This window comes from Canis aureus, chromosome 6 (genome assembly GCF_053574225.1).
Source record: "Canis aureus isolate CA01 chromosome 6, VMU_Caureus_v.1.0, whole genome shotgun sequence".
In the NCBI taxonomy this organism is placed as follows: Eukaryota; Metazoa; Chordata; class Mammalia; order Carnivora; family Canidae; genus Canis; species Canis aureus.
Genome location: NC_135616.1, coordinates 58,489,881 through 58,512,839, shown reverse-complemented (window position 1 = coordinate 58,512,839; position 22,959 = coordinate 58,489,881). Strand labels below are relative to the sequence as shown.

General features: G+C 45.4%; 1 protein-coding gene and 1 long non-coding RNA gene across 8 annotated transcripts in view; one reads left to right on the top strand and one right to left on the bottom strand.

Annotated features, from left to right (window-relative positions):
* The window catches only part of ASTN1 (astrotactin 1), a 299,363-nt gene that overhangs the window by 141,624 nt on the left and 134,780 nt on the right, over positions 1-22,959 (top strand). For 4 of the 5 annotated variants that reach the window (XM_077901789.1, XM_077901787.1, XM_077901790.1 and 1 more), the window contains exons 4-8: positions 29-175; positions 1,202-1,309; positions 5,605-5,754; positions 6,741-6,932; positions 14,768-14,852. In XM_077901789.1, the coding sequence (XP_077757915.1) occupies positions 29-175; positions 1,202-1,309; positions 5,605-5,754; positions 6,741-6,932; positions 14,768-14,852 (682 nt within the window). The remainder of the gene's footprint in view (positions 1-28; positions 176-1,201; positions 1,310-5,604; positions 5,755-6,740; positions 6,933-14,767; positions 14,853-22,959) is intronic. The other variant, XM_077901788.1, reaches the window with a different exon arrangement.
* Positions 1-22,959, bottom strand: part of LOC144316194 (uncharacterized) — a 28,802-nt gene that overhangs the window by 1,292 nt on the left and 4,551 nt on the right. Inside the window, exons 2-6 of one of the 3 annotated variants that reach the window (XR_013382046.1) lie at positions 11,674-11,794; positions 5,573-5,843; positions 3,788-3,953; positions 2,358-2,647; positions 438-1,442 (exon numbers count right to left, since the gene is read on the bottom strand). This is a non-coding gene — a long non-coding RNA (uncharacterized LOC144316194). Of the gene's footprint in view, positions 1-437; positions 1,443-2,357; positions 2,648-3,787; positions 3,954-5,572; positions 5,844-11,673; positions 11,795-22,959 lie in introns of those variants that run through there. The other 2 variants (XR_013382045.1, XR_013382044.1) reach the window with 2 other exon arrangements.

Sequence of the window (22,959 nt, the reverse complement as noted above, 5' to 3'; positions counted from 1 at the left end):
ATCTTTGTCTTGACTCTTCCTTCTCCAGGAAGTGACAATGCCAAGCTGTCATTGATGAACAAGTACAAGGATAACATCATTGCCACCAGCCCTGTGGACTCGAACCACCAGCAGGCCACTCTGCTCTCACACACCTCCAGCAGTCAGAGGAAGCGGATCAACAACAAGGCAAGAGGTATCTGTGTCTGAGGCAAGGGCTTGCAGGTGGCAGATTCCTTAATACCGGGAGAGGCAGGACCATTAATATCCTGGATCCCCAGACTCTCAGGCATGGCCAGAGGGTGTGTGTTTTGGCACAGTCTTCCTGGAGGCCTGCTGGGTGTTACTTCACCAAAAAACTGGACTACACAACCCTTCTGACCAACTGATTTCATAAACAAGAATTTATCCTTAGGAAATAATTGGACAAGTGCACAAAGATGTGTATAAAAGGCTGTTCATCACAACATTGTTTAAAAGAGCGAAAAATTGGAAATAGCTTAAGTGTCCATCAATAGGGAATCGGTTAACTACCTGCACATCTGTCTACTGTCCAGCGGCCTACTGCGCAGCCATTTAGGATGATAAGACAGATCCATATTTGTTCATATGGAAAGTTGCCTGCCCATTTATTAAATGGGGAAAAAAATGAGGCTATAAAATTGAAGGTACAGCAAAATGCCATTTTTAAGGGGAGATTAAAAAGCCTTTATCTGTTTTCTGTATCAGAAAAAGACAGCATATACATCAGGTGTTAACAGAGGTTTTCTCTGATCGACAGGATTTAGAGGACCTCAGGGTTGTCCCCTTCATGCGTTTCTATGCATTTTCTTTATTATTTTTTCCCTCTTTTTCACATTGAATGTGTATGAATTCTAGGGCCAGAGGAAGGGAAAAATAAAAGATCCTAACTTCCTTTCCTTCCTTCCTTTGCCACCCACCATCCATGAAGGTCCTCTCTGGCAGTGCTGCCAGGAAGGGTCCAACCCGGGGGGAGCCAGGGCTGGGCGGAGGTGAGGCCCATGACTGCTGGCATGGAAAGGTCCACTTCTCCAATAAATCTTAGTATCAGGAAGCTCCAGTGTCCATGGCTACTCCTCCCAAATTGTCAGTCAACCCGCTCTTGTTTTTATCGATTTTTCTCTCGAACTTGCCCAATGAGTTGGTGTCATGGAGAAAAACATTGAAGATGTTGCCTTTGCTGTGGTTCTTTTCATTACAGCTGGTTCCGCCTTCCTGAACCCTGAAGGCGATTCTGGCACAGAGACAGAGAATGACCCCCAGCTGACCTTCTACACCGACCCCTCACGGAGCCGGAGGCGCAGCCGAGGTGGGAAGGCCGGAGGGGCAAGGCGGGTAGCAGGGCTCTGGCCGGGAGGCAGGGGGCTACAGAGGTGCGGGGTCAGGCTGGGGTTTGTGTAGATCAGAGCCAGTTTCTGCAGGACCACAGCTGGCGTTTCCTCCTAAGGAAGAAAGAAGAGCCTAGAGTGAATTTCCGAGAATCATCTCTCCCAGATAATGGCACTCTCAAACAAGTTTTCAAGTTGTTTGAAAGGCTATTTCTTGGTCAGAAGACTCTCAATTCCTTCTGGAAGCCTCAGGAGTCCTATTTTGTTGTTTAGACACAGGAACTAAAGTTGATGTAGTGTGTTGTACGTGAAAATGTGGACAGTGTATGGACCCTTGCTTACCCCCAGCCACGCCGGCCTTGGGATTGGGCGAGGCAGTGATTCAGGGGGTGGGGTCGTTGAAGAATGATCTAGGGCCTGAGTTACGTGTGTAATGGTATTTGACCTTTAATCCCTGCCTGGTAGAATGACAGGACCCCAAGCCCCGAGTCCTCTCCTTTCTCCTGGTGGGGTCCCAGTTAGTTCGTCCACTCTCCTCAGCCCAGATCAGGTTGTCCAGCTATGCAGCCACAAAACTGTGCCACTTGGGTTATGGCTGTTGCAGATGTGATGCCACTGCCTGTGACCTTGCTGATAGCATTGTTGTCACTGAGGGGGTCTGCGTTCCATAGGTTTCCCTGGACATGCTGTGTGATGAGAACAACAGCATCTCTGAGCCTGTGTCTTCATAAATGGAGCGTGTTAACAATACCTCACACCCAGGGCTACTGTCAGGATTAAATTATATTAAAATGTGCTTTTTTGGTGACTGGCAGAGCACGTGCAGTCCCCATTGCCATTGCCCCGAGACCTCTCCACAGTGCAGACCTCAGCCTTGTACAGCACTCCGCATTGGGCAGGAGCCCTTTGAGATTGAGCAGAGGATGTTTGAGTGGCAGCTCCTTGTGTTATATGCAATGACATTTCCCTCAATCAGTAACCAACCAATGCGGCCCCAAAAAAGACATTTATATTTTGGCTCTCTCCTACCTCCACTTGAGTCCCTTCTACACTGAGGGCTTTCTTCCCAGAGAATGGAAGCAGGGCTTTTAATTCCTCAGTTCCAGTTTCCGTAAGCTTTGCTACTGTCTGGACAAACATCCTTCCCACCATTTTTCCCAGGAGATCAGTGGGGCTCTGGGCCACCTAACGCCTGATGCCCCAGAATCCCTGAGGTGAGAATGTGGATCCCTTGATCCTCTTTACATATTTATATACAGCAGATAGTCGACCTTGGCCCATCCAACCCAGAGCAGGGTGTGTTCTGCTTTAATAAAATCCTGTTTAAGAAAATCCATAGTAATGAATTAGAATGAGTTTCTTTGCAGCATAAAACTGTTCCTTTAAAGTACCAAGCTCTCCTAGTACATCAACTGTTTATTGCTATTAACTAGACTGTAAGCTTCTTAGGGATGGGCATGTCTAATTTATTTTTCCAAAGTGCCTAGTGAAGGATTTTGCCTATAATAGAAGCTTATAAGTGTTTGTTGAATTGAACTGAATACATCAATCAGGCCAGCAAGAAATTTTATAACTCACCTGCCATAGGTCAGGCTTTGTGATTGGAAGTAGAAACATGAAAACATGGCACAATGATAAGGCTTAATTTAATATTGTAAATAAAGTAAAATGAATACTAAGAAGACAGAACAAGTCATTCTACCTGGCAGCAATAGGAGGCAAAGAAGGAGAAAATAATTAGACCCAGGTTTTATACAACGTATAGAATTTCTTGTAAAAGGAGAATCTAGGGTAAGGGCATCCTAGTAAGGAGAATAGCATATATAAAGCCTTGAAGGAACATGGTATTTTTAAGCAAGTAAAAGTAGTTCAGTATGGCAGGTGTAAGAACATAAGCACTTGGGGTAGAAGGGATGCGGCTGGATAACAGGCCAGCCACCAAAAGATTACACCTGTGCCGTGAGTTTGCACTTGGCTCTGTAGGTTATGGGGAACCACTGGAAATTTTGAAACCAGGTAGAGATGTTAGGTGATGGGTTGATGATACAGAAGGACCAGGGAGTCAAGAAGATGAGTAGCAGGTTACTGCAATCACATGAGAGCAGCGGCAAGTGCCTGTAAACAGTGACAATGCTGTGTGATAAAAGCTTTAACAGCAGGGTGCACCCGGGTGAGGGGAACAGCGAGGAATGAGTGAGAATCTGCTCTTAAAGGTTTCAGGGAAGTGTTTACAAGGAGATGTTGTTGGAGCCAAGACTTCAAGAGTAGGTGTATACCAGGCTGACAAGGTGACAAAATGGCATTCTGCGGAGGAGGAAATGATATGTGCAAAGTCACAGAGACATAAAGGATAATGGTCTAGTCGGAGAGTGGTAAAGAGTTTACTAGAATGAAGTGTACAGTCCAGGTTTGAGGTGTGCTTAGGAAATAAGGCTGGATGATCGGGAGACAGCACAAACCTTGACTGGAGGACTCAGACCTAACGCTTCAGTTGGCATCACTGGAGGTTTTTCAAGAGCATCTCCCTGGTCTGCTCGGCTTCATGAAGGGGGCCTCTGGGCTCCTCATGGAGGGTAGGCAACGGTGGGGGAGGTTGAGGCAGGGAGACCGGGCCCATGACTAGTGCTGCAGTCGAGGTGTGCGATGCCAGGTAGCGGGACAGGATAGAGAGAATGGAGGCAAGAGAAACTTTAGACACAAGATGATGGAAATGGGAAGACAAGGGTGAATCCAATTTCTCATTTGAGTGCCTGTGGTAGATCTGCTGCTCAGGCCTGGTTTGAGCCAGGGGTAGAGATTTGTAAGGGTCGGGGAAATAGACCCCATGTTGAAAGGCTACTAACATGAATAGAATATCTCTAGGTAGCAAGGACAGAGGATCCAGCGGCTGCCTGCCACCCTGTGGTCTCTCATCCCAGCTCCTGCCAGCATGCCCACTCAGGGAACCTGCTCCCATAAAGGGTGGATGCCCCCATGGACCCAGACATTCCCTGCGATCCTGAGAACAGTGGTTCCAAAGGCTCCCCTGGGTCCAAAGATTGAGTGGTGGCCTGTCTGGGGCCTGCCACCTCAGCTGGACCTCTGCCTTGATCCTAGCTCCTTGGTAGCTGCTCGATCCTGGATGTGCCCTGTAGCTTCTCTGATTGTCCCTATGTGGGAGCCGCCTCATCAGACTGTGGTCATCTTTGAATGATATGAGCCAGATACTCCTGCACACTGGCTCCTGACACATAATTACACTTCATAAGTATTAACTATCACTGTGGGGTTAATCTCTTTGAGACTTATTTTCCTTACCTGTCAAGTGGGCAGTTACTGTCCAGACTCCTAGATTTATTCTAAGAAAACAAGTAACAGAAATAAAATAATGTACGCAAAGCACTTTGTCCACTGTCTGACATAACAGATGCCTCTTATTTCTATCAGTAATAAATGCCAACAGAGGCCAGACCCTCAGAAAATGACAAAGGGTATATTTTGTTGGCAACCTGCCTTCTTTCTTACTTTCCCACATCTGTTCTGCCTCCATGTGAAAGGTCCCTCTTGTTACTACCATTGTATCTGCTCCACAAAAAACAAAGCCAAACAGAGGCACACCAAGAAAATCTTCCTTCCTACTCCTGTCCGCACTGCCTGGAAGCTTCTTCTCAGCATCATTATTTGCTCACTAAGCTGCCATGTGTAATTTCACCCCAATGACCGGTGCAGGACTCAGGGGGCCCTTCAGGCATGACAACATCCTCTACACATACAGAGGAAACCTTCCTCCTTGCGGGCCCTAGAGGAGAAGAGTCAGCTGTAGTACTCCCACCCATAGAGCTTGAGAAGTTCCTCAAGAGATTCGAGAAGTAGTTTGAGCCCAGGGAGTAAAGGAACTGGCCTGTGAGAGTGCCCTCTGTGAGAAGCAGTGCAAAGTGCAGACAGTTCTACCATGTGGTGGAAGCATCCCTGGAGTTCAGCCAGGCAAGTAGAGGGGCAGAAAGCCCTCCTTCATGATTTCTTTTTGAACCTGTCCCAGGAAGAGTGTAGAGAACTTGCACACAACTGACTGTTGACCCAGAGGGCCACCAGTAGGCTAAGCGCCTCTGACTCTAGCTGCCAACATGGTGTTCCATGAGGATGAAGCTCACTGGGGTCATGAGCTGGAACATTCCTCTCCTGGGCTATGTTTGCCCACTGCCTCCCCTGTTTGCTGGGTTGGGCAGCAGAAGGCCAGACTGGCCTCCCACTGCCACGATTCTTACCGCCATGTGTCTTGCTTGTATCTTGCTTCCAGTGGGCTCTCCCCGAAGTCCTGTGAATAAGACCACTTTGACGCTGATCAGCATCACCAGCTGTGTGATTGGCCTCGTGTGCTCCTCCCACGTCAGCTGCCCCCTCGTTGTCAAAATCACCCTGCACGTCCCTGAGCACCTGATCGCTGATGGTGAGCTCACTTCCTCACTGAAGGGGAAGTTTTTGTGTTGGGCCAGGAAGATAGAGAAGCCAGGGGTCACTGTTACTTTTTACTTATTCCTGTGGGGAAAAAAAATAAACCCAGATAAGTAAGACTTAGGACAAATTTGGATTGTCCATAGATGAAACCAGAAAGGAGGTTAAAAAAAAAAACCCCACAAGATTGAACAGATTACCTCCTCTTCTCTATGCCCACTCCAATTTCTCATTTCTGTTTGCTTTAAAATAAGCCCTTGTCTTTGTAGAAAAATACAGAGCATGCTGGATGCAAGTAGATGGACACTGAGATTTCTGGCTTTTGGGAAAGGGAGAAGCTAAGTGGAGCAGTGGAGGTGATTAAGAATAAGCCATGCTTTGGTTTGGGATGCTCGGGTGAGAAATTCCTAATTGCAGTAACTTGCTAAAAGCCTAGAACTCTGAAGTAATAATTTCCTTTCATCCAGGGGGACCCCAATATAATGAGGGGATAATACAGATTCTGGAGACCCTGAATTTGTTAAGCCCAGAGCACCTAATTGACTTGTTAATGTCTCTTCTCTCTGCTGCTAGAAGGCTGAAAATAGGTGAGGACCGTCTGTGCTATTAGAAGGCCTGCTATTTCATGGCAAATGAGGACCAGGCAGCAGGTCCCTGCTCCTTGGGTGAATGCCAATGCCTGTGTCTGGGTCTGATGGAGCCATGCCGTGGCCATCACAGATCTGCTCTGTCCCAGTATTCCCTAGGTCCACCCTGATAGAGATGGGCTGGAGCAAGGACAGCAGGAGGTCCAAGTGGTGGCCGAGCCTCCATCTGCTGATCCCTTGCTCGGGGGATCATGACAAGTCAGGGCTGGTGAGAGTAATGACCTCAGATTGGGCTAATCTGTGAAGCATCCCTTACTCTGTCTTGAGTTGATGTGTGTGTGTGTGTGTGTGTGTGTGTGCACGCACAGGCATGCCTCCTCTCTCTTTCCTGCAGGGAGCCGCTTCATCCTGCTCGAGGGGAGCCAGCTGGATGCCAGTGACTGGCTGAACCCAGCTCAAGTGGTGCTCTTCTCTCAGCAGAACTCCAGTGGGCCCTGGGCCATGGACCTCTGTGCCCGACGGCTCCTGGACCCCTGTGAACACCAATGCGACCCCGAAACTGGTAGGCAGGAGCACCGGGCAGCGGGTAACTGTCAGAGTTCATGCCTCTTGCAATCACCCCCCCTGGAAACCCATACCGTCTCTCCTGATTTTTCCATTGCCTTTGGGAGCCTAGACCATGCTAGCTGGCAGTGTGTGGTTGGGCCCCTGAGCATGTTGGCTTAAAATCTGTCATCTTCGGGCAGAAGCCTTGGACGTTTCCTATCTATAGTCCCTTCTCTGTTCCCCAGGAACACTAGTTCAGGATGACCTCCACAATCCATTTGCCATCACACCAGTGGATGTCAGCTACTGACTTTTATGCATATTTATTATAGAAAATTTAGGAAAGCTTATAGAAGAAAATGATAATCATCTATAATTCTATCTCCTGGAGAAATCATTTTAAAATCATAATGTCCTCCCTTCCGATCTTTTATCTGTGCATGATTTTTAGAGACTTACACACACACCAAGTCCAGCAGTGTTTTCTTGATTTTTTTCACTTCACATCCTATCATGAAATTTTCTCAGAACCATTAAACAATCCTCAATAACATAATTTTAATGGCTATTTGGTATTCCATTGTACCTCCATATCATAGCTCATTTAAATAGTTCCCTATTATTTGACATTTAGGATGCTTTAAATTTTTAATTTTTACAAATACTACCAAAATGAATATCTTTCCACATAAAAGCAGGGCACATCTGAAGTTATTTTCTTCAGATAAATCCCAGGAGAGAGATTACTGGGGCAAAGGAGAGAGATGTTATTAGGCCATCATGTTATCAGACGTGGCTGAGACTTCCCTGAGAGGGTCCACACTGAGACACGGCAGGCATGGGGGGCACTCCAGAGTGTGGTGATCTCCCAAATACCGAAGAGTGTGGGCCCCTCCTTCCAGGTTGCTGTCCACTCCCCTTGTAGAAGGGGTTCATCTGCAATAGTCTTCATCAAGACCTGATTCCAGTAGATTCAGTATCACAGGTAGGTCCTTCCCAGAGAAGGAATGTGATGCCTTAGAATGAAGGAAGGGGTGTAATGATAGCTAAGACCCCCAAGGGAAATGTCGCGAGTTGGGGGCCAACTCTTCCAACTCTCTGTACCTCGTGTGCAGCCCCTTCTCTGTCACCACACACACACATACACACACCCTTGTGTCCCTGCACAAATGTACACACATGCACACACACAATGCACACACATGCATAGGTGCATGCATACATACATATGCACACCTGCACATGTACACACATATGCATATATACATATAGATATACACACATGCACGTGCACACATATACATACTACACAGGTATACACACTCTTACAGAGGCATTTTCGTCAGATGCTGGGGTGGAGGGATATTGGTAGAGACTGATTCCAAGAGATAGAGCCTTACTTCTGTTATAATGCGTTACTCTATGTCTTTGGGAGAGTAACAGGTGGCTGCAACATCAAAAGTTCACCTTCTTAGGTCTAAGAGTTGTTTTCACCTGGGCCCATCGTAGGGATTCCAGGGCCCCATATGGAAGAGAAAGTATAGCATTTTAAGCATCTGATGTCTAAGACTGTGCTTACTTACTGCTCTTCCCACACTGTCAGGCAAACACCAAATCAAACAGATGGGCTGTGCACCATGCCCAAAAGCCAGTGTGCTCAGGAGAAAGGAAAAAGGGCTCATCTCCAAGGAGGGGCCTCTCCATGTAGCAAAGCTGTTCTCTGGTCCCCCCTCCAGTACCTCCTGCTGACCTGGATTGGGAGATGCTGGGACAAGCTCAGTGCTTAAACTCACTTCTGAAAGAAGCCTGATATCCAGAGGGCCTTGGATGGTTCTACTGAGGTTTTCAAGAACAGGAAGCACTTCCAAGTGCATGTGGGGAGAAGGGATTGGTGTTTTGAGCATGGAGGGGTCTTCGAGAGAAATGACCTCCTTGCTTGAGATCAATGTGTGAATTCCCCAAGAAGGTACATAATGCTCCCAAAGCCCCATGTCTTCCTAAGGCATAGTCTGAGTTCCATCCATCATGAAGTCAGAGAAGATGTGGGATTATCAAGGGTTTCTTGATTTCCTAAGCCACGTCAGGTCCAGCGGATTTGTCATTGGAAACTATGTGAGCAGCCATCAATACTGAGCAAGCTCCCCAAGCCAGGAGACGGGGCGGCTGCTTATCCACAGTGACCCGCTTATCCACATCACCTGCCTCTTCTGTCTTCCTGGACATATCATTTCTAATTCTTGCCGCAAATGACTTTGGGAAGTCCCCCTCTGCCAGTGGCTCCCAGTATCTTTGACAATGAATATCCCACTGGAAAATCAGGAGGGAGACCACAGAGAGGAATCCAAATCCCACACCAGAGAGCGAAGGTGCAACATCTTCATTTGGAGGAGCAGCTGAGACCTGCTGCTGTGGAGACTTTTATTTTCATTAATGCTGGAAATGGAAGCCCTCCCCCTTCCCGCCCTGCTTCTTCCCGCACATGGGATGATGTGGTCAACCCACACACTCATCAGTAAGAAACTTTATCGCCTCCCACACTCCATCCTAGAGCCTTTCTCCAAAGAGCTGAGTGTGGGAATTGGCTGCAAGTCAAGTCGACGTTATTTTTGCAATCCTCCAGCTAACTCACTTGGAAATGTCATAGTGTTGGGACATGTGCTTTCCCAGCCATGCTGAGGGGTCTGCCCATATGGAGATGGGGAACTGTGCAAGTGCACGTGTGTACTCTTTCACACACGCGCGCACAAACACACAAACACACATGCTCAGTCACTGCAAAGGGGCATCCTCTGGGGCCTAGAGCTCTCCTCAGGCAACCTTCCAGAGTGTTCCAAAGTTAAGCCTGTGTTTACTCATCACCTGCAGTCCTCCAGAGTAGCAGCTGTGGTGGACAGAATATTGGGCCTCTGAAGACATTCCCCTCCTCATCCTCTGAACCTGTGAATGAGTTATGTTACATGGCAAAGATGAATTAAGGTTGCTGAACAACTGGCTTTAAAATGAGAAGAGTAGGGTCTCCTGGGTGGCTCAGTTAAGCATCTGCTCTTGATTGTGGCTCAAGTCATGATCTCAGAGTGGTGAGATCAGATCGAGCCCCACATAGCTCCCTCCCTCCTCAGCAGGGAGTCTGTTTGAGATCCTCTTTCTCTCCCTCTGCCCTTCATCCTGCTCACTCTAGCACACACTCTCTCAAATAAATAAATCTTAAAAAATTAAAATAAAATAAAATAAAATAAAATAAAATAAAATAAAATAAAATAAAATAAAATAAGGAAAATATCCTAGATCAACCAGGTGGGGCCCAGTGCAATCATGAGGTCCTTATAAGAGGAAGAGGGAGGCAGAAGAGGAGGCCAGAGTCATACGACATGACATGAGAAGGACTCCACCAGCAACTGGCAGCTTTGAAGCCAGAGGAATGGGGCGTGGGGTAAGGAATTTGGGTGGCTTCCAGAAGGTGGAAAAGGCAAGGAAACCAGATTCTCCCCTTGAGGCTCCGGAAAGGAATGTAGCCCTACAGACACCTTGTGTTTAGGCTAGTGAGGCTTATGTTAGACTCTGACCTACAGAACTGTAAGATAATAAATTAGTGTTGTTTAAACCACAAGTTTGTGATCATTGTCATGGCACCTGTAGACACAGAAGGAAGAAAAGGGCAGAGAAATAACAAGCATCCTTCTGCTACTCTACACCCCTCTCCCCTTGTAGAGAGTTGACTTCATAGACCTTCCAAAGACGTGTCACGAGGCTACAAAAGAACCAGAGCTGGAGGAAGCTTGCTGATCTGCTTTCCATTACAGCCTTCCTTCTACGTTCTAGCAACACACTATTTGGGAGGGGCGTAATGTGCCCCCAACTGTTAGCCCGGTGCTTGGAAACCCTTGGCCAACTGCACACTGACATTCTTCCCTAGATCCTCCTAACTTTGTGACCAGGGGTGTGTCTCCAGCCTAGGTGGGCTAACAGCACCCCCCAAGGGTGAATGGCTTGCCCTGACCGGATCCAGCCAGAGGTTGACTTTTCCTACACCTTCCAAAGGTTGTTGTTATGGTTGTATGTTTGCTCGCTTGCTTGTTTTTTGATGGAAACACAGGCTAACTGGTTTCAGCAATTTTTCTCACCCCTCCATTCCCGGCCTTTGTTCTGCCAGTTGGGCAGCTGTGGGGGCTTCACGCACCTGCTTGATTTCATAGCCACCATCAGTTCTGGCCACAGACCCTCACTGCCCTTTGCAAGATATGTAGCAAGGAGCACAGGGGGTCTGCAAGGAGCACAGGCTTCCAAGCTAAATCAAATTTTAATTGCCACCCAAGATTGCCATCCACAGAAATTTCTTCTACCCCGGATCTTTCTAGAAGCCAGTCCTAACTACAGAGAAATATGTAAAATCTGGTGAGGGGCTTTGGGCCAGTTTTCCAGACTCAATCTAGCCCTCCTCCCCTTTCCTTGCTCTGAGCCACTGCCTCTCTCTCGAGCCCAATTTGGCAGGGTAGCACCATTCCCATTTTGTTTCTGCCACGTGGATTACCCACTCTTTCCAAATTCCCTTTTGTGGCTCAATTAAAGCACCTTCCTGCCGGATGTACTTTGGCATATTTCCCTCTGTCTGCCCTCCCAGAGTCACGCGGGGCTCTTTGACTCTGGACCTGCCTCTTGCCTGATGTCTCCATGGGGAGGAGGCCAGGCAGTTAGATATTATCCAAGTCCAGATGGCTTACAGAGATTTCCCTTTTTAGGTGGAGCATACCACCCAATTCCACTTAATAAAAGCCAACAGCTACCTGAAAGATAGGTGACTCGGGGCTTTGGGCTCTGTCAAGTTCAGCCTGGTCATGTCTGAGGAGCCTGAGCTTCAAGGTCTTTCGTTAATCCTCTGATGAGATGTGCACCTCGGCCCTTCACCTGTAGAATGGGAAATGAGAGGGAGCCTGGGCACCATACGAGCTCCTTCAAGGCATCTGACCTCAGGGTCCCAAGCACAAGTCAAGGGTAGTCATCTCCAGGCCCTCTCCAGATCGCCCCCTGGCGGGCTCTTCCTGTCAGGCAGCATGGTTGCCTTTACATGCCCCCTGCAGGGCACACATCATCCCGGTTGGGCACTTCTCTGTGGCCGTGACACATCTCTCCATTGGATTCCTGTGAACACCGCCGCAGAGTCGGCACGTCATGTGTTCCCCGCCATCTGTCACAGCAGATGCAGAGACTGTAACACTTCTAGCTTAGGAGGGCATCCAACACCCTTGTGGGGTCTTTAAAATTCACAGCTAACAGTCGGAGCTTGTGCTTGCACGAAACCCCTCTTAAAGTCAAGATTTAGCATTTGGTTGCCATAGCAACTTTCCTCCTTGAGTCTGAACTCCTCTCAGTGTAGATGGCCAAACTGGTTTTGAGGAGGCATGCAGAAGGGGGAAGTTTGGTGGGTTCCGGAAATGAGGATCATTTGAGAGGCAAATTTTGGATATCCTCAAACTCTAGCCTGATACATTTGAAAATGTCTCTGTTGCTCTGACTTTGGGCTGCATGTGACATTATTCAGAGGAAAGCTTTCTCTGTTGTCGGCAGTGTCCCCACATAGCTATGAGTGATGAAACCTCATAAGGAGATAATGACTCTGAAGGCAATTTGAGAAAGGTAAATGTGCTCTACAAATGGTACGTATTGCCATCATTAGGAAAATCAGGCTATGCTTGAACTCTGAGCTGTCAGTGCATTTATTTTTACATGTTTTGTGGTAATTAGATACCAAACGTGGAAGGACTCCCTTTTCTGGTCAATCCTTCATTCTAGGGCAAGGCCTCCAGCCAAGATCCTCGTAAGAGTCGGTGTGATGGGTTTGACAACCTCTTGAGGTTACTTCCTGTTTTTTAATGTCATACCCATGCCTGACATCTACAAGGACAGTCAGGAGATGATCTTCTGAAGGGAGAAGCATGTCTGTGCCTTGCACACATTAATTACCTTCAATCTCTGTATCTTGAGAGTGGTGTTAATGGTGTTATCTATAAATTTAGGCCAAAATCTTAAGCAAATTAATTACTTTTCCATTACACACTATGTATAAAATCCCTACTCATGCAGAAAAACTATTATGTTCCTGCCCTTATGTAGCTTATAGTCTAGAGCCCCTACATTCCTTGAAATTGGTAAAATATGAAGCCCAGCTCCCTAGTGATTTTCTTCTTTATGATCCTCTGGTACTTGCCTTCTTTATCTTTCCTTCTCCCAGAGAAACATCCTTTATCTGAAAGTTTTCTTATCATCTACTTAATTTCAAACTTTGTTTTCCTGTGTTCCACCCCTAGCTCCCTGACTATTCCCAGTTACAGCTCAGCACTGAAGCCAGTAAATTTGAGACTTCTGTGAATCTTGCTCATGTGGAAGCCTGAGCGTCATATATAGGAGCCAAAGTACTGACCTCATACTCTGTGTTGAGCCCCCTACAAACTAAGCAGTTGCTCATTTTCACTCCACTCCTCAGCACCTCGTGTTAAACAGGAGTGAGGGAAGAAAATGAGCATTCTTTGGTAGTGGGGCTCTGATGGGGAATAGTTTAAAGGTCCATCTTGAAAGGAATGGTTAAGCTTAGATCTTAACAAAAAACTTGCTTTAGAACCTCCCCAGTCCCTTCCCTCATAACTGTGGGGCCCCTTTGCTTCATTTTTATTGGCTTTTGTCTTTGAAAATAGAAAATACCTCTCAATGCTATGGTTCTATATATATCCTTTTTTAAGTGTCTCTTCCTAGAAAGATGAAAAAACTGTATGCCCCTTGTCTCTTTCGGGCATGCCACTTTTGTTATGTACAGATTATAGGAAGTCACAGCCTGTTCTTTGACTACCTACAAATTAACCAGCCAGTGAACAAGTGAACACTAGTGCTTTAGGGGGACTGGTCTCCTCAGTTTAGGGATTCATAACATTATTTAAGGAATTATTAATATAAGGGAACAAGAGCAATTTTTTTAAAGATCAGTAGTAAGTCAGGCAATGATTCTTAATCTTTGGAGGTCTTAAGGTTGCTTGTAAATCAGATGAATGTTCTGGAATCCTGCCGTGGGAAGACGTATGCACATGCATGGTTTTGTGTGCAATTCCAGAAGGGTTGAGAACCCCTTGGTATATTAGTGGAGTAACTAATGGTAATGAAGCATAGTAATATCCTAAACAAATAGAGAATAGTGGATGGTTCATCTGCTTAACAGCTCCAAAATCATCAGCCATTTCATTTAAAACCAAAAACCCAGAGCTCCTGTAAAACTGTAACAGGTGTAAGTGGCCTCCTCTGACTATATATAGTTGTTCTGTGAGCTAACAGCATGGGATGGTGGGAATAAAGGTCCAGAGTCAGGTAGTCACAGATTCAAATATTAACTCTGCTGCTTATAAGCTGTCTCCAAATCCCTTAATTTTTCTGAGACTCGGTTTCCCCCTATCAGTATAGCAGAGCTAATAATACCTACTTTTCAAGCTACTTAGAAATATATGATGAAATAAGTCACTTATGTGCTCTTTACACATTTCCCAATCACCTAATATCTGCCTTGCAGTAGACTAGGCACTGAGCAAATAAGGTTGAAAAAGTCCTTTTGCTCGAAAGGTTCTCAGCCCTTGTTTTTACAGAACACATACAGTGGATTCTTTGTAAACATGAAGTTCTTCCACTAGTGAAATTTAGCACTTAGTAGAAAATGCAGAGATTGAGGGTGTGTTCGTGCACGTGGGCGGTAGAGATGGGGATGTGTGACATAATGGGGTTTATTGTTTCATCCCCACTGCTATTAGAATCAGAATTTAATCTGATCATCTCATATTCATTTTCTCAAACAGACATGTTAATCAATTGCTTCATGTTTCTTCTTCCTACCCTGCTTCTAAGGGGAATGCCTCTGCTACGAAGGGTACATGAAGGATCCAGTACACAAGCACCTTTGCATTCGGAACGAATGGGGCACAAACCAGGGGTAAGTGCCGGGATGGCAAATGAGCCAGTTCCCAGATGTCACCCTTCTTCCTGCAGACAAGATGGAGCAACTGCATGTAGAGGAATGGAGCTAAAGGGTGGTTATATTCTGAATAGCGAATGGGTAAAAATGTCACCGTGCATTTCCATATTTATACCATTCCAGTGACGTTCATGTCATCTTTTTCTCCATTTACGAGTTCAGAGATGATGCCTCTGACTCGCAGCCCTCCAGCCTCCAGCTGGGATCTGAAAATCAAGCTGTCCCTCTCTGCTTTTTCACTCCACCGCCAGCCGCCAGGATTCCACAGGCAGAACTTAGCTGATGATTTTGTTGGAGACACATGAAGCCACACAGACTCCCATAGCTCTCCCATAGCTCTCCCAGAGCCCGAGGAGTTTTGTGAGACTGACAGGAGAAACTTGTTTTCCCCACCACCGTCAGCAAGGGTGAAATGCAGGAGGGCTCTGTATGGAGTAAGGGCATTTTTGCCAGATCCCCAGTCACCCTTTCTCTTTGTGACTTTTGCTTCCCCTCAAGCACACATGACTGGGATCAAAGTTACCTTGTCTTGGCTTTTTATTTTATTTTTTTTTTACATTAAAAAAATCATTGTCATAAGATCCACATCACATAAAATTTACCATTTTAATCATTTCAAAGTGTATAATTCAGTGGCATGAAGAACATTCACGTTGGTGTGTAACCATCGGCACTGTGCACAGGTATTGCTTTTTAGAAGCAACTTTCTACTCTGTTTTGGGTGCTGATAGTTTGCTTTCTGCATTGGCTCAATCGTGGGGCAGGGTGGGAAGAGAAAGGGATCAATAAACACTAACTAATAATAGCAGTTGATGGAACGGGGGAAAACTAGAAAGAAATCAGGGCACAAGCCATCTGAGAGTGATTGCTTTTGTGCAGGTTGGAAATGTGTTTGCAGCCTGACAAGGTAGAAAAAAGGCACCACCGTCATTTCACACATTGCTTTGGAGGACTCCCATCCCCGAGGCTGATGATCAGCCCCCTCTGGGGGATTCTGATGAGCCCAAGCCTAGAATAGTGGATGTAGTTCTGGACTCTGAAAGCAATAAATATGGAGACAAATGGGTGAGAGTTTGGAGAAGAGCAATAAAAATGATTGAAGAGCCCAAGGGAGTGATTTATGATGAAGGATAGAAGAACTCAACTTGGAGAACTGGCCAGCTGATGACTAAGTCAAAGCATGATAGATGCCCCTCGACGTTAGAAGAGGGCAAATGTTCTGGAACAGGTTGAGGTTGAGGAATAAGGATAAGAGAGAATGAAGTTAGGGGAAGAAAATCTGAGCCACAGGTCAGAAAACTTGAGGAAGTCAAAATGCCATGAAATTTTCCTGTTGGTGAAAATGAAGGATTACATGGTTTCCACTGAACTTGAGGTCGTATCCGAGAGGCAGTCCCCCAGATTTGGAGGAAAGTGTATGTAGAAGAGTAAATACACATGAGGTGGCGTGTTGTTGAACGATGGGCAGGGAGGGCCGAGGACTTGGTTCATAGATGTTAAGCGGGGTATGACTACAGAGTGCCATTCACTGTGTAAAGTCACCTTAGTCCCCCCACTCTCTGACCCCTGAAACGTTTGCATCATGGATGGGAAGCTAGGATTTGAGCTTACACGATGGCTGAGCATCTCAGTTGGCTATGATTCTTACTGAGTAAAATGTTTTAAAGAGTGATGGATAACCAGCTCTCTATCTCTTAGCCTGCAAACTTGCTGCAGAAGAAAAAAACGACAAAATATCATTTTGCTTTTTGCCCTGGATGATCCAGGCTGGCCCTCTGCAGTGATTGGATTTGGTGGCTAATCGCTCAAGCCTCCACATCCCTCGCCTTGCAGACAGATCATAGGAGGACGGGCCTGGCTTCACTTGGTAATTGCACAAGGGTTCGTCATCCCCTCTGGCTGCGTTGTAGAGGCAGTCTTAGGATGTAGACAAGAGCCTCCAGGGACCTGGTGGAGGCCCCACGTTGGTGTCATTTAAAATAAGACAGGCTAAAGCACCAAGTTGCAGACTGACAGGGACATTAGCCCCAGGAAACAGACAAGGAGACCTAATCTGTCATTTCCATCTCTAATTTCCATTATTCTCTGATCATCACTGTCTGCGAGGTCTCGTTTTGGACACTAATAAAATAATGGAGCAACTGTTAGGAGGGAAAAAAAAGTGACTATCTTGGGGATAATGGAACCAGGAGTGATAAGCAGCATGGGTTTATATGTATATAAAAAAATGCCAGACAAAAGACTGCATTTTCCTCGTAAAATGACAAGATAAATGAAAAGTGGAGGATACCATACATCTTGATTTAAATCAGGGTCCTGATGCCACGTTTTCCTAAATGATTCTTACAAAATTAATCGAAATTGATTTGAACGTGAAGTCTGTCACTTGAATTGAAACTGGCCTGACAGATTGCCAACTAATGATACGTATTGGGGTATTATGGAAAAATCGATGGTGGGCCTGATTTCCCTGAATATTTAATGTTCCAGAAGGTGAAGGTAAGCAGCATGTGTGCTTATTTATATTTTTCACCTAGTATCTTGTATTGCATACATTAAAATAGCTGAACATTCTTTTGAAGTAGAACAAGCAAATCCCAGGCTGGTGATATTTAAAATGAATTCCCCTGTGAAAAATCTAGGTTAAGTATGAGGAGAAAAGTAGCAATAAGCATTCATGACTTTCAGACAAGGAAGAAAATTGATTAAGGACATCAATACAAAAATTTACACCTGCAACTTTACCCAGCCTCTGCCTGGTGCTCCGGTTTACCTAGACTCGCATGTGTGCACACATGTGCCTTTGTACACATGTGCGTGGTGTACATGTGTACATGATATGTGCATGTATAGTATTTGCATGAGCATATGTGTGAGTGAGCTGGTTTGTTCATACAAATCCTCTCACCACTGCACACCATCATTTATGCTCTCACTCATTCATGTTTTCAACAAATATTCACTCCATTACCTGTTGTACTAGGATAAGCTAGATTGCTAATTATAAGAAGATGGTCTCTGCTCTGTAAGAACTAATACTCTAGGTAGATAATGGGCACATTACAAAAAAATTAAAATGAATTCTAAAACCTATTAAAAGAAAGGTATGAGCAGAGGTCTATGTGATTACAGTTTAATGGGTGACTTATGTGACATCTAAGAACCTAGAATGGGACATCGTGGAGAAGTTAGATTTTGAACTATTCTATTTAATGGGTGACGAAGGTAATTCTAAGCAAACGGAACAGCATATGCCAAGGCCTGGAGACATAAGAAGCATAGCTTCTCCAGGACAAGCAAGTAAATAGCCTAGTGTAGCTTAAAAGTGCCATTTACAGAGACAGGAGAAGAAGCTGATTAAGTGGGTAGAGACTAGCTTTGGGGGACCTCTTGCTTTCTAAAAAGGCTTTGGACACTAAACTTCCATGTATGTGCCCCTAAAATTGTTAGCAGGAAGAAGAAGTTCCAAAGCGTCTGTGTATTTGATGGGATAGTCCCTCATTATCATTCAAAATAAATTAAAACAACCCTAAAAAGAAAACAAACCCACACAAAACCTCTTGAGACTAGCTAAATTTGTATTTATCTGAATTCTGTAAGTATAACATAGTCCTAAAATTATTCTGCAGATAAAAGCTTTTAAGACCAAACAGCAAAGAATGACAGAATCAGGAACCATACATGTAAGGCATGTGAGTCAAGGGGGTTGCAGCCATTTTTTTTTTTTTTTTTTTTTTTTGTGACTCTGATTTTGCCAGAAATGCCCAAGGAGAAGTAAGGCATGTTGAGAATTTTGTGAAAGTTTCTGGGAGGTGAAGCCAGGCACTGTGGTGTACCCAGGTGAGGGGATTGGGCCACCAGTTGTAAAACCACTGAACTTACACAAGAAGCTCCTATTCACTAAAAGTAAAAACAGCTTCCAAAAGATTTAAACAAAGTCATGGGTGACAGATTTCTAATGAGTTATTAAAAGAACACGGGATATTTGAGATTATATTTTTGGTCTTCGAGGCTGGCCACAAAAATCGATCATTTCCTGCCACAGAATCCCTGGTGACACAGTTGTCCCACAGAGGGCCCAGGACATAAAAGGGGGCTTTACCAGCATGAGGCTGTACCAGGTCTTGTGTCTGACCTGACATGAATTCACTAGAAACTCCTCAGCCTCCTATCCCTGTGGCTTTATAGACACAGCCAGGGACCATTAGAATATGTGTCTAGTATTTGTTCGCCAGGACAACAAGTACAAATTGAAAATTTTCACAGAAAAGAAATGAAACCACCAAATGAGGGTGGAGGAGGCAAGAAAGATTGATTTACATGAACCTATTAGAGGAGGAAAAACAAATTTTTTTCACTAGTTTGGAGCTTATTAAGAAAGGCTATCAGAAGTTTTTTGTTGTTGTGGTTAAATTAGAAGTGTGCCCAAGGGCTTCTAGCTACATTTTTCAGAACACTACATTACATAAAATTCATGCATTTCAAGATCCCCTCTAAATAATAGTCTGATTTCTTATTCTGGCATCTCAGGTACAGCAGGCGACACCAAGGAGATTTCCCACTAAAGACCTCTCACATATCCCTAGATGTCGGTGCGGAAGGGTGGTGATCAAGTGATAATTCATGGGATGGGAAGAGCCGGCTGTGGGAAATGAACAGGTGTTTCTCTAAGGCTTCAGAAGCTGTTGTCAGGAATCAGAACCTTCTTTCACTGCCTACTCAGGAGGCAACACATTTACCATGGTAGCCCCAGATAAGTACACATGTGTGCATGCGTGCGCATGCCCACGTTGTCGCTCTCACACACAGCCCACGCCACTTTAATCTGTCCTTTCCATTGTGCCAGGTGCCTACTGTTCTCTCCTTCTATTTCTACCACTTCTCCCTGCTGCACCCTCCCAAGAGTGACTGCCTCGGGATTCTAAATCCATATAAGGAGCAAGTGTCCCACCTCATAGAATCCGGTTTCCTTTTCAAGCCAAGAATGAGGACCGTGTCTGTCATGATTGGCCTCAGCCTCTCTATCGTGCTCAAACTACATCCTTGACGGTGGTGGTTTTATTTGGGCCTGCCTGAATGATGCCATTCGTACCATTTCCCTGGAGACAACACTCAGTACGATGATCAGAGCCCAGTGGAGATGATACATCCGCCTCTGGCTTCTAGGTATTGAGCAGAGACCAGACTTCCCTCAATTACTCAAAATGAATCCCAAGCCCATTCTCACCTCCTGGTTACCTACAACTGAGCAAAGACCTCCTTTCAGTTCCCTGACAATCAGAGGGCAAATGTCCAGCCATCGGAGGGCAGTGACTGTAATGCTGGGGTGCATCTCTGATCCCACGTCCGGGTCTTGGGCAGTGTTTGGCCTTCTTTGACCTGCCCAAAGTCTCTTCAGAAGTGACTCAGCTGGACTCAGACAGTTCTGGGTGACATATGACATTTCCTGACTTTTCCTTTGTCCATTTCTAGCTCATTGTCTGGCTTTTATTTCCCCACCCACGTGTCTCTGATTTCTGTGTCACCGATGCCCCAGTCACCTTCCCCCAACCCCTCAGACAAGATTTGTAGGCCAGCCTGGCACTGTTCTTTTTATCTCTGGGTGCCCTCCCCCCTGCCCTCCAGCCCCGACGGCATTGTCTGTGCCAGCTCCTGTCATTGCCATGCCGTGCACAAATGGGATTATCTTCCCATTAGCTCTCTTTTTGTTCTCCTTTTCTCTGTTTTCCTATCTGTGTGTGTATGTATGTGTGTGTCATTCTTTCTAATTACTCCTCACTTACTCACATATTCCTAACAAGGGTTCCCAGTGTATTTGTTTGGCTCCTTATTTCTCATTTATTTTTTTTCTCCCCTCCTTTTTTCTTTGCTTCCATTTCCTCCTCTTCCCTCAGGAGTCGATGCCAACGTGGCTGTCCTTTCTCCTATCCATTTCAATGTCAGACGGATCTTCATCTTAGCTCTTCGAATTAAGCCTGAAGTTCTAGTTTCCTGTCTCTTTAGAAGCCCCACTCTAACCTGATTCCAGCTGAAATATTGTCCAGTGGAAGGATAACTGACCCCTCTCTGGACGATCAGGCAGGAACTGGGGGGGTCGCACATGGATCTCCACCAGCCTCACACAGGTGTAATGGGATCAGTTCCCCCACTTGGCTTGGGAAACTCTGCAGCTTGTTCTTAGGGATTTTCTCAAGTGAAAACATGTTGACTTGATGCATTTTCACAAAAAAATGTGTGGTCAGCTGAGTACAGTGCTAGACCTCATATGTTACACATCTGGCTAGGAGAGCAGCTGAGGGCTGAACCCTAGCCTGTGCTTGCCAAGGCAAGCAAACGCTGAGACAAAGGGTTTGTTTATCCAGATGGGCACCTTTTTCTAATTTGCACGGAGGTACTTAATGAGCTGTGCTGACCCTGAGTGTGGTCATTTCGCTCTTTGTTCCCCTTTGCTCCCCTCTTAGAAGCAGCTGTAACCTTCTTGGTTACTCGAGATGATACAAGAGCTAAATATACCATTAGTAATTGACTCGCTGATGCCTGTGCATGGAGCAGATACTTAAGAGTCATCTGGGGAGCTTATTTAAAATATGGATTTCTGATTTCTACTCTAGAAATTATAATTTCGTAGATCTGGGAGAAGGTCCAGAATCTGTACCTACAAAATGTTTCCCCAAATGATTCTGAAGCATAGGCAGACTTAAGAACCCTTCCTGAGCTGGACATGGAGGCTCTAGACCCCTCGGGTGGGCACCCTGTTACCACTGCACCATCCCTGTGGTGAAAATAAGAACAGGTTTATAGACTGTGGCTGAGTGCATCCTAAAGGATCCTTGCATTCTATTGATTTGGAAATAGAGGGCCGAGGGCCAGAGAGGTGAAGAAACTTGCTTAAGGTCACAGAGCTGGTGACCATGCTTGACAGTGATGAGTGGGTTTTGGAGCTAAATCAGTCAGGTAAATACAGATTTTAAAGAGGGTGCAATGTGAAGAGCATACAACACTCTGAAAGTCAGTTACCATCTGTAGATGAGAGGTGGATGTTCTGTGATCCCCACCTGCCTCCTCTCTGCATCTTCCTTCCCCCAGGACTAAGGGGCCTGCCCATCCCACCCTTCCCCAGCCCCCCTACTCTACTGCCTCCCCCCTGGAGGAGGGTGAAGCTACCACAGTGTTCTCTCTGACTAGTCCAGTCACGGCACCAAGAGACTTATTTTAAACAGTGCCGGAGGCGGGAACACTCATATTTCCTCCAACATGACCACCAGGGTGAAAAAAAAATCAACCTCAATTTACCCTCCCATCTGCTCAAGAATGGAAGATAAATTGTTTCAATTTTATAGAAATGAATGTTTTATGTCTTGCCCATGCTTTCCAGATAGTGTCCTGAATTTATATATTCTACTGAATGCATGGATATTTTCCACTAGGAATGCTCGCTGGACCTTCAGCTTCCTTGGGTTTCGGTCTAAGAATACTAGGTTTGAGAGTACTGTCATTTTCCCTGGCTTTGAAGATCTTGGCTATTTATCTTTTTTTTTCTTTAAAATAAATAGGAAAAAAAAAATCCACTCATTATCCCATGCTCAGAGAAAACTACCATTACCATTTTGGCACATTTCCTCCCAATTTCTTTTGCTATGCATCAAAAAATTTTGCTTCTCCCCACCCCGCCCCTCTCAATTCTGTGTACATTTTTGTTCTCTTTCATAATTTAACAATAAGCATGTATGACTTTTATATTCACAAAATTTGGAGAAAAAAGATAAGGAAAGAAGCTTTAGAAGTATCTTTGTGCTACATTATTTTTCTCAAAACTTTTTCCACGGGAAAGTTATTCTTCATGTCTCACTAAATCCTCAATTTTAACCTGATTATGGAGGAAAGAAGAAAGTGGTTCAGGGTCTAGCATTCAGGTCAAACTCTAATAAAACATCTCTGTTAAGTCTGGATAGCAAATGGCTGGAGGAATCGTAAGCAGTGACCCTCACATTCAGCACAGTGTTTAATGCTGTACAACTTCAATGTCACTGGAGACTTTGGCCAGTCCCTCATCAAATGCTGATTA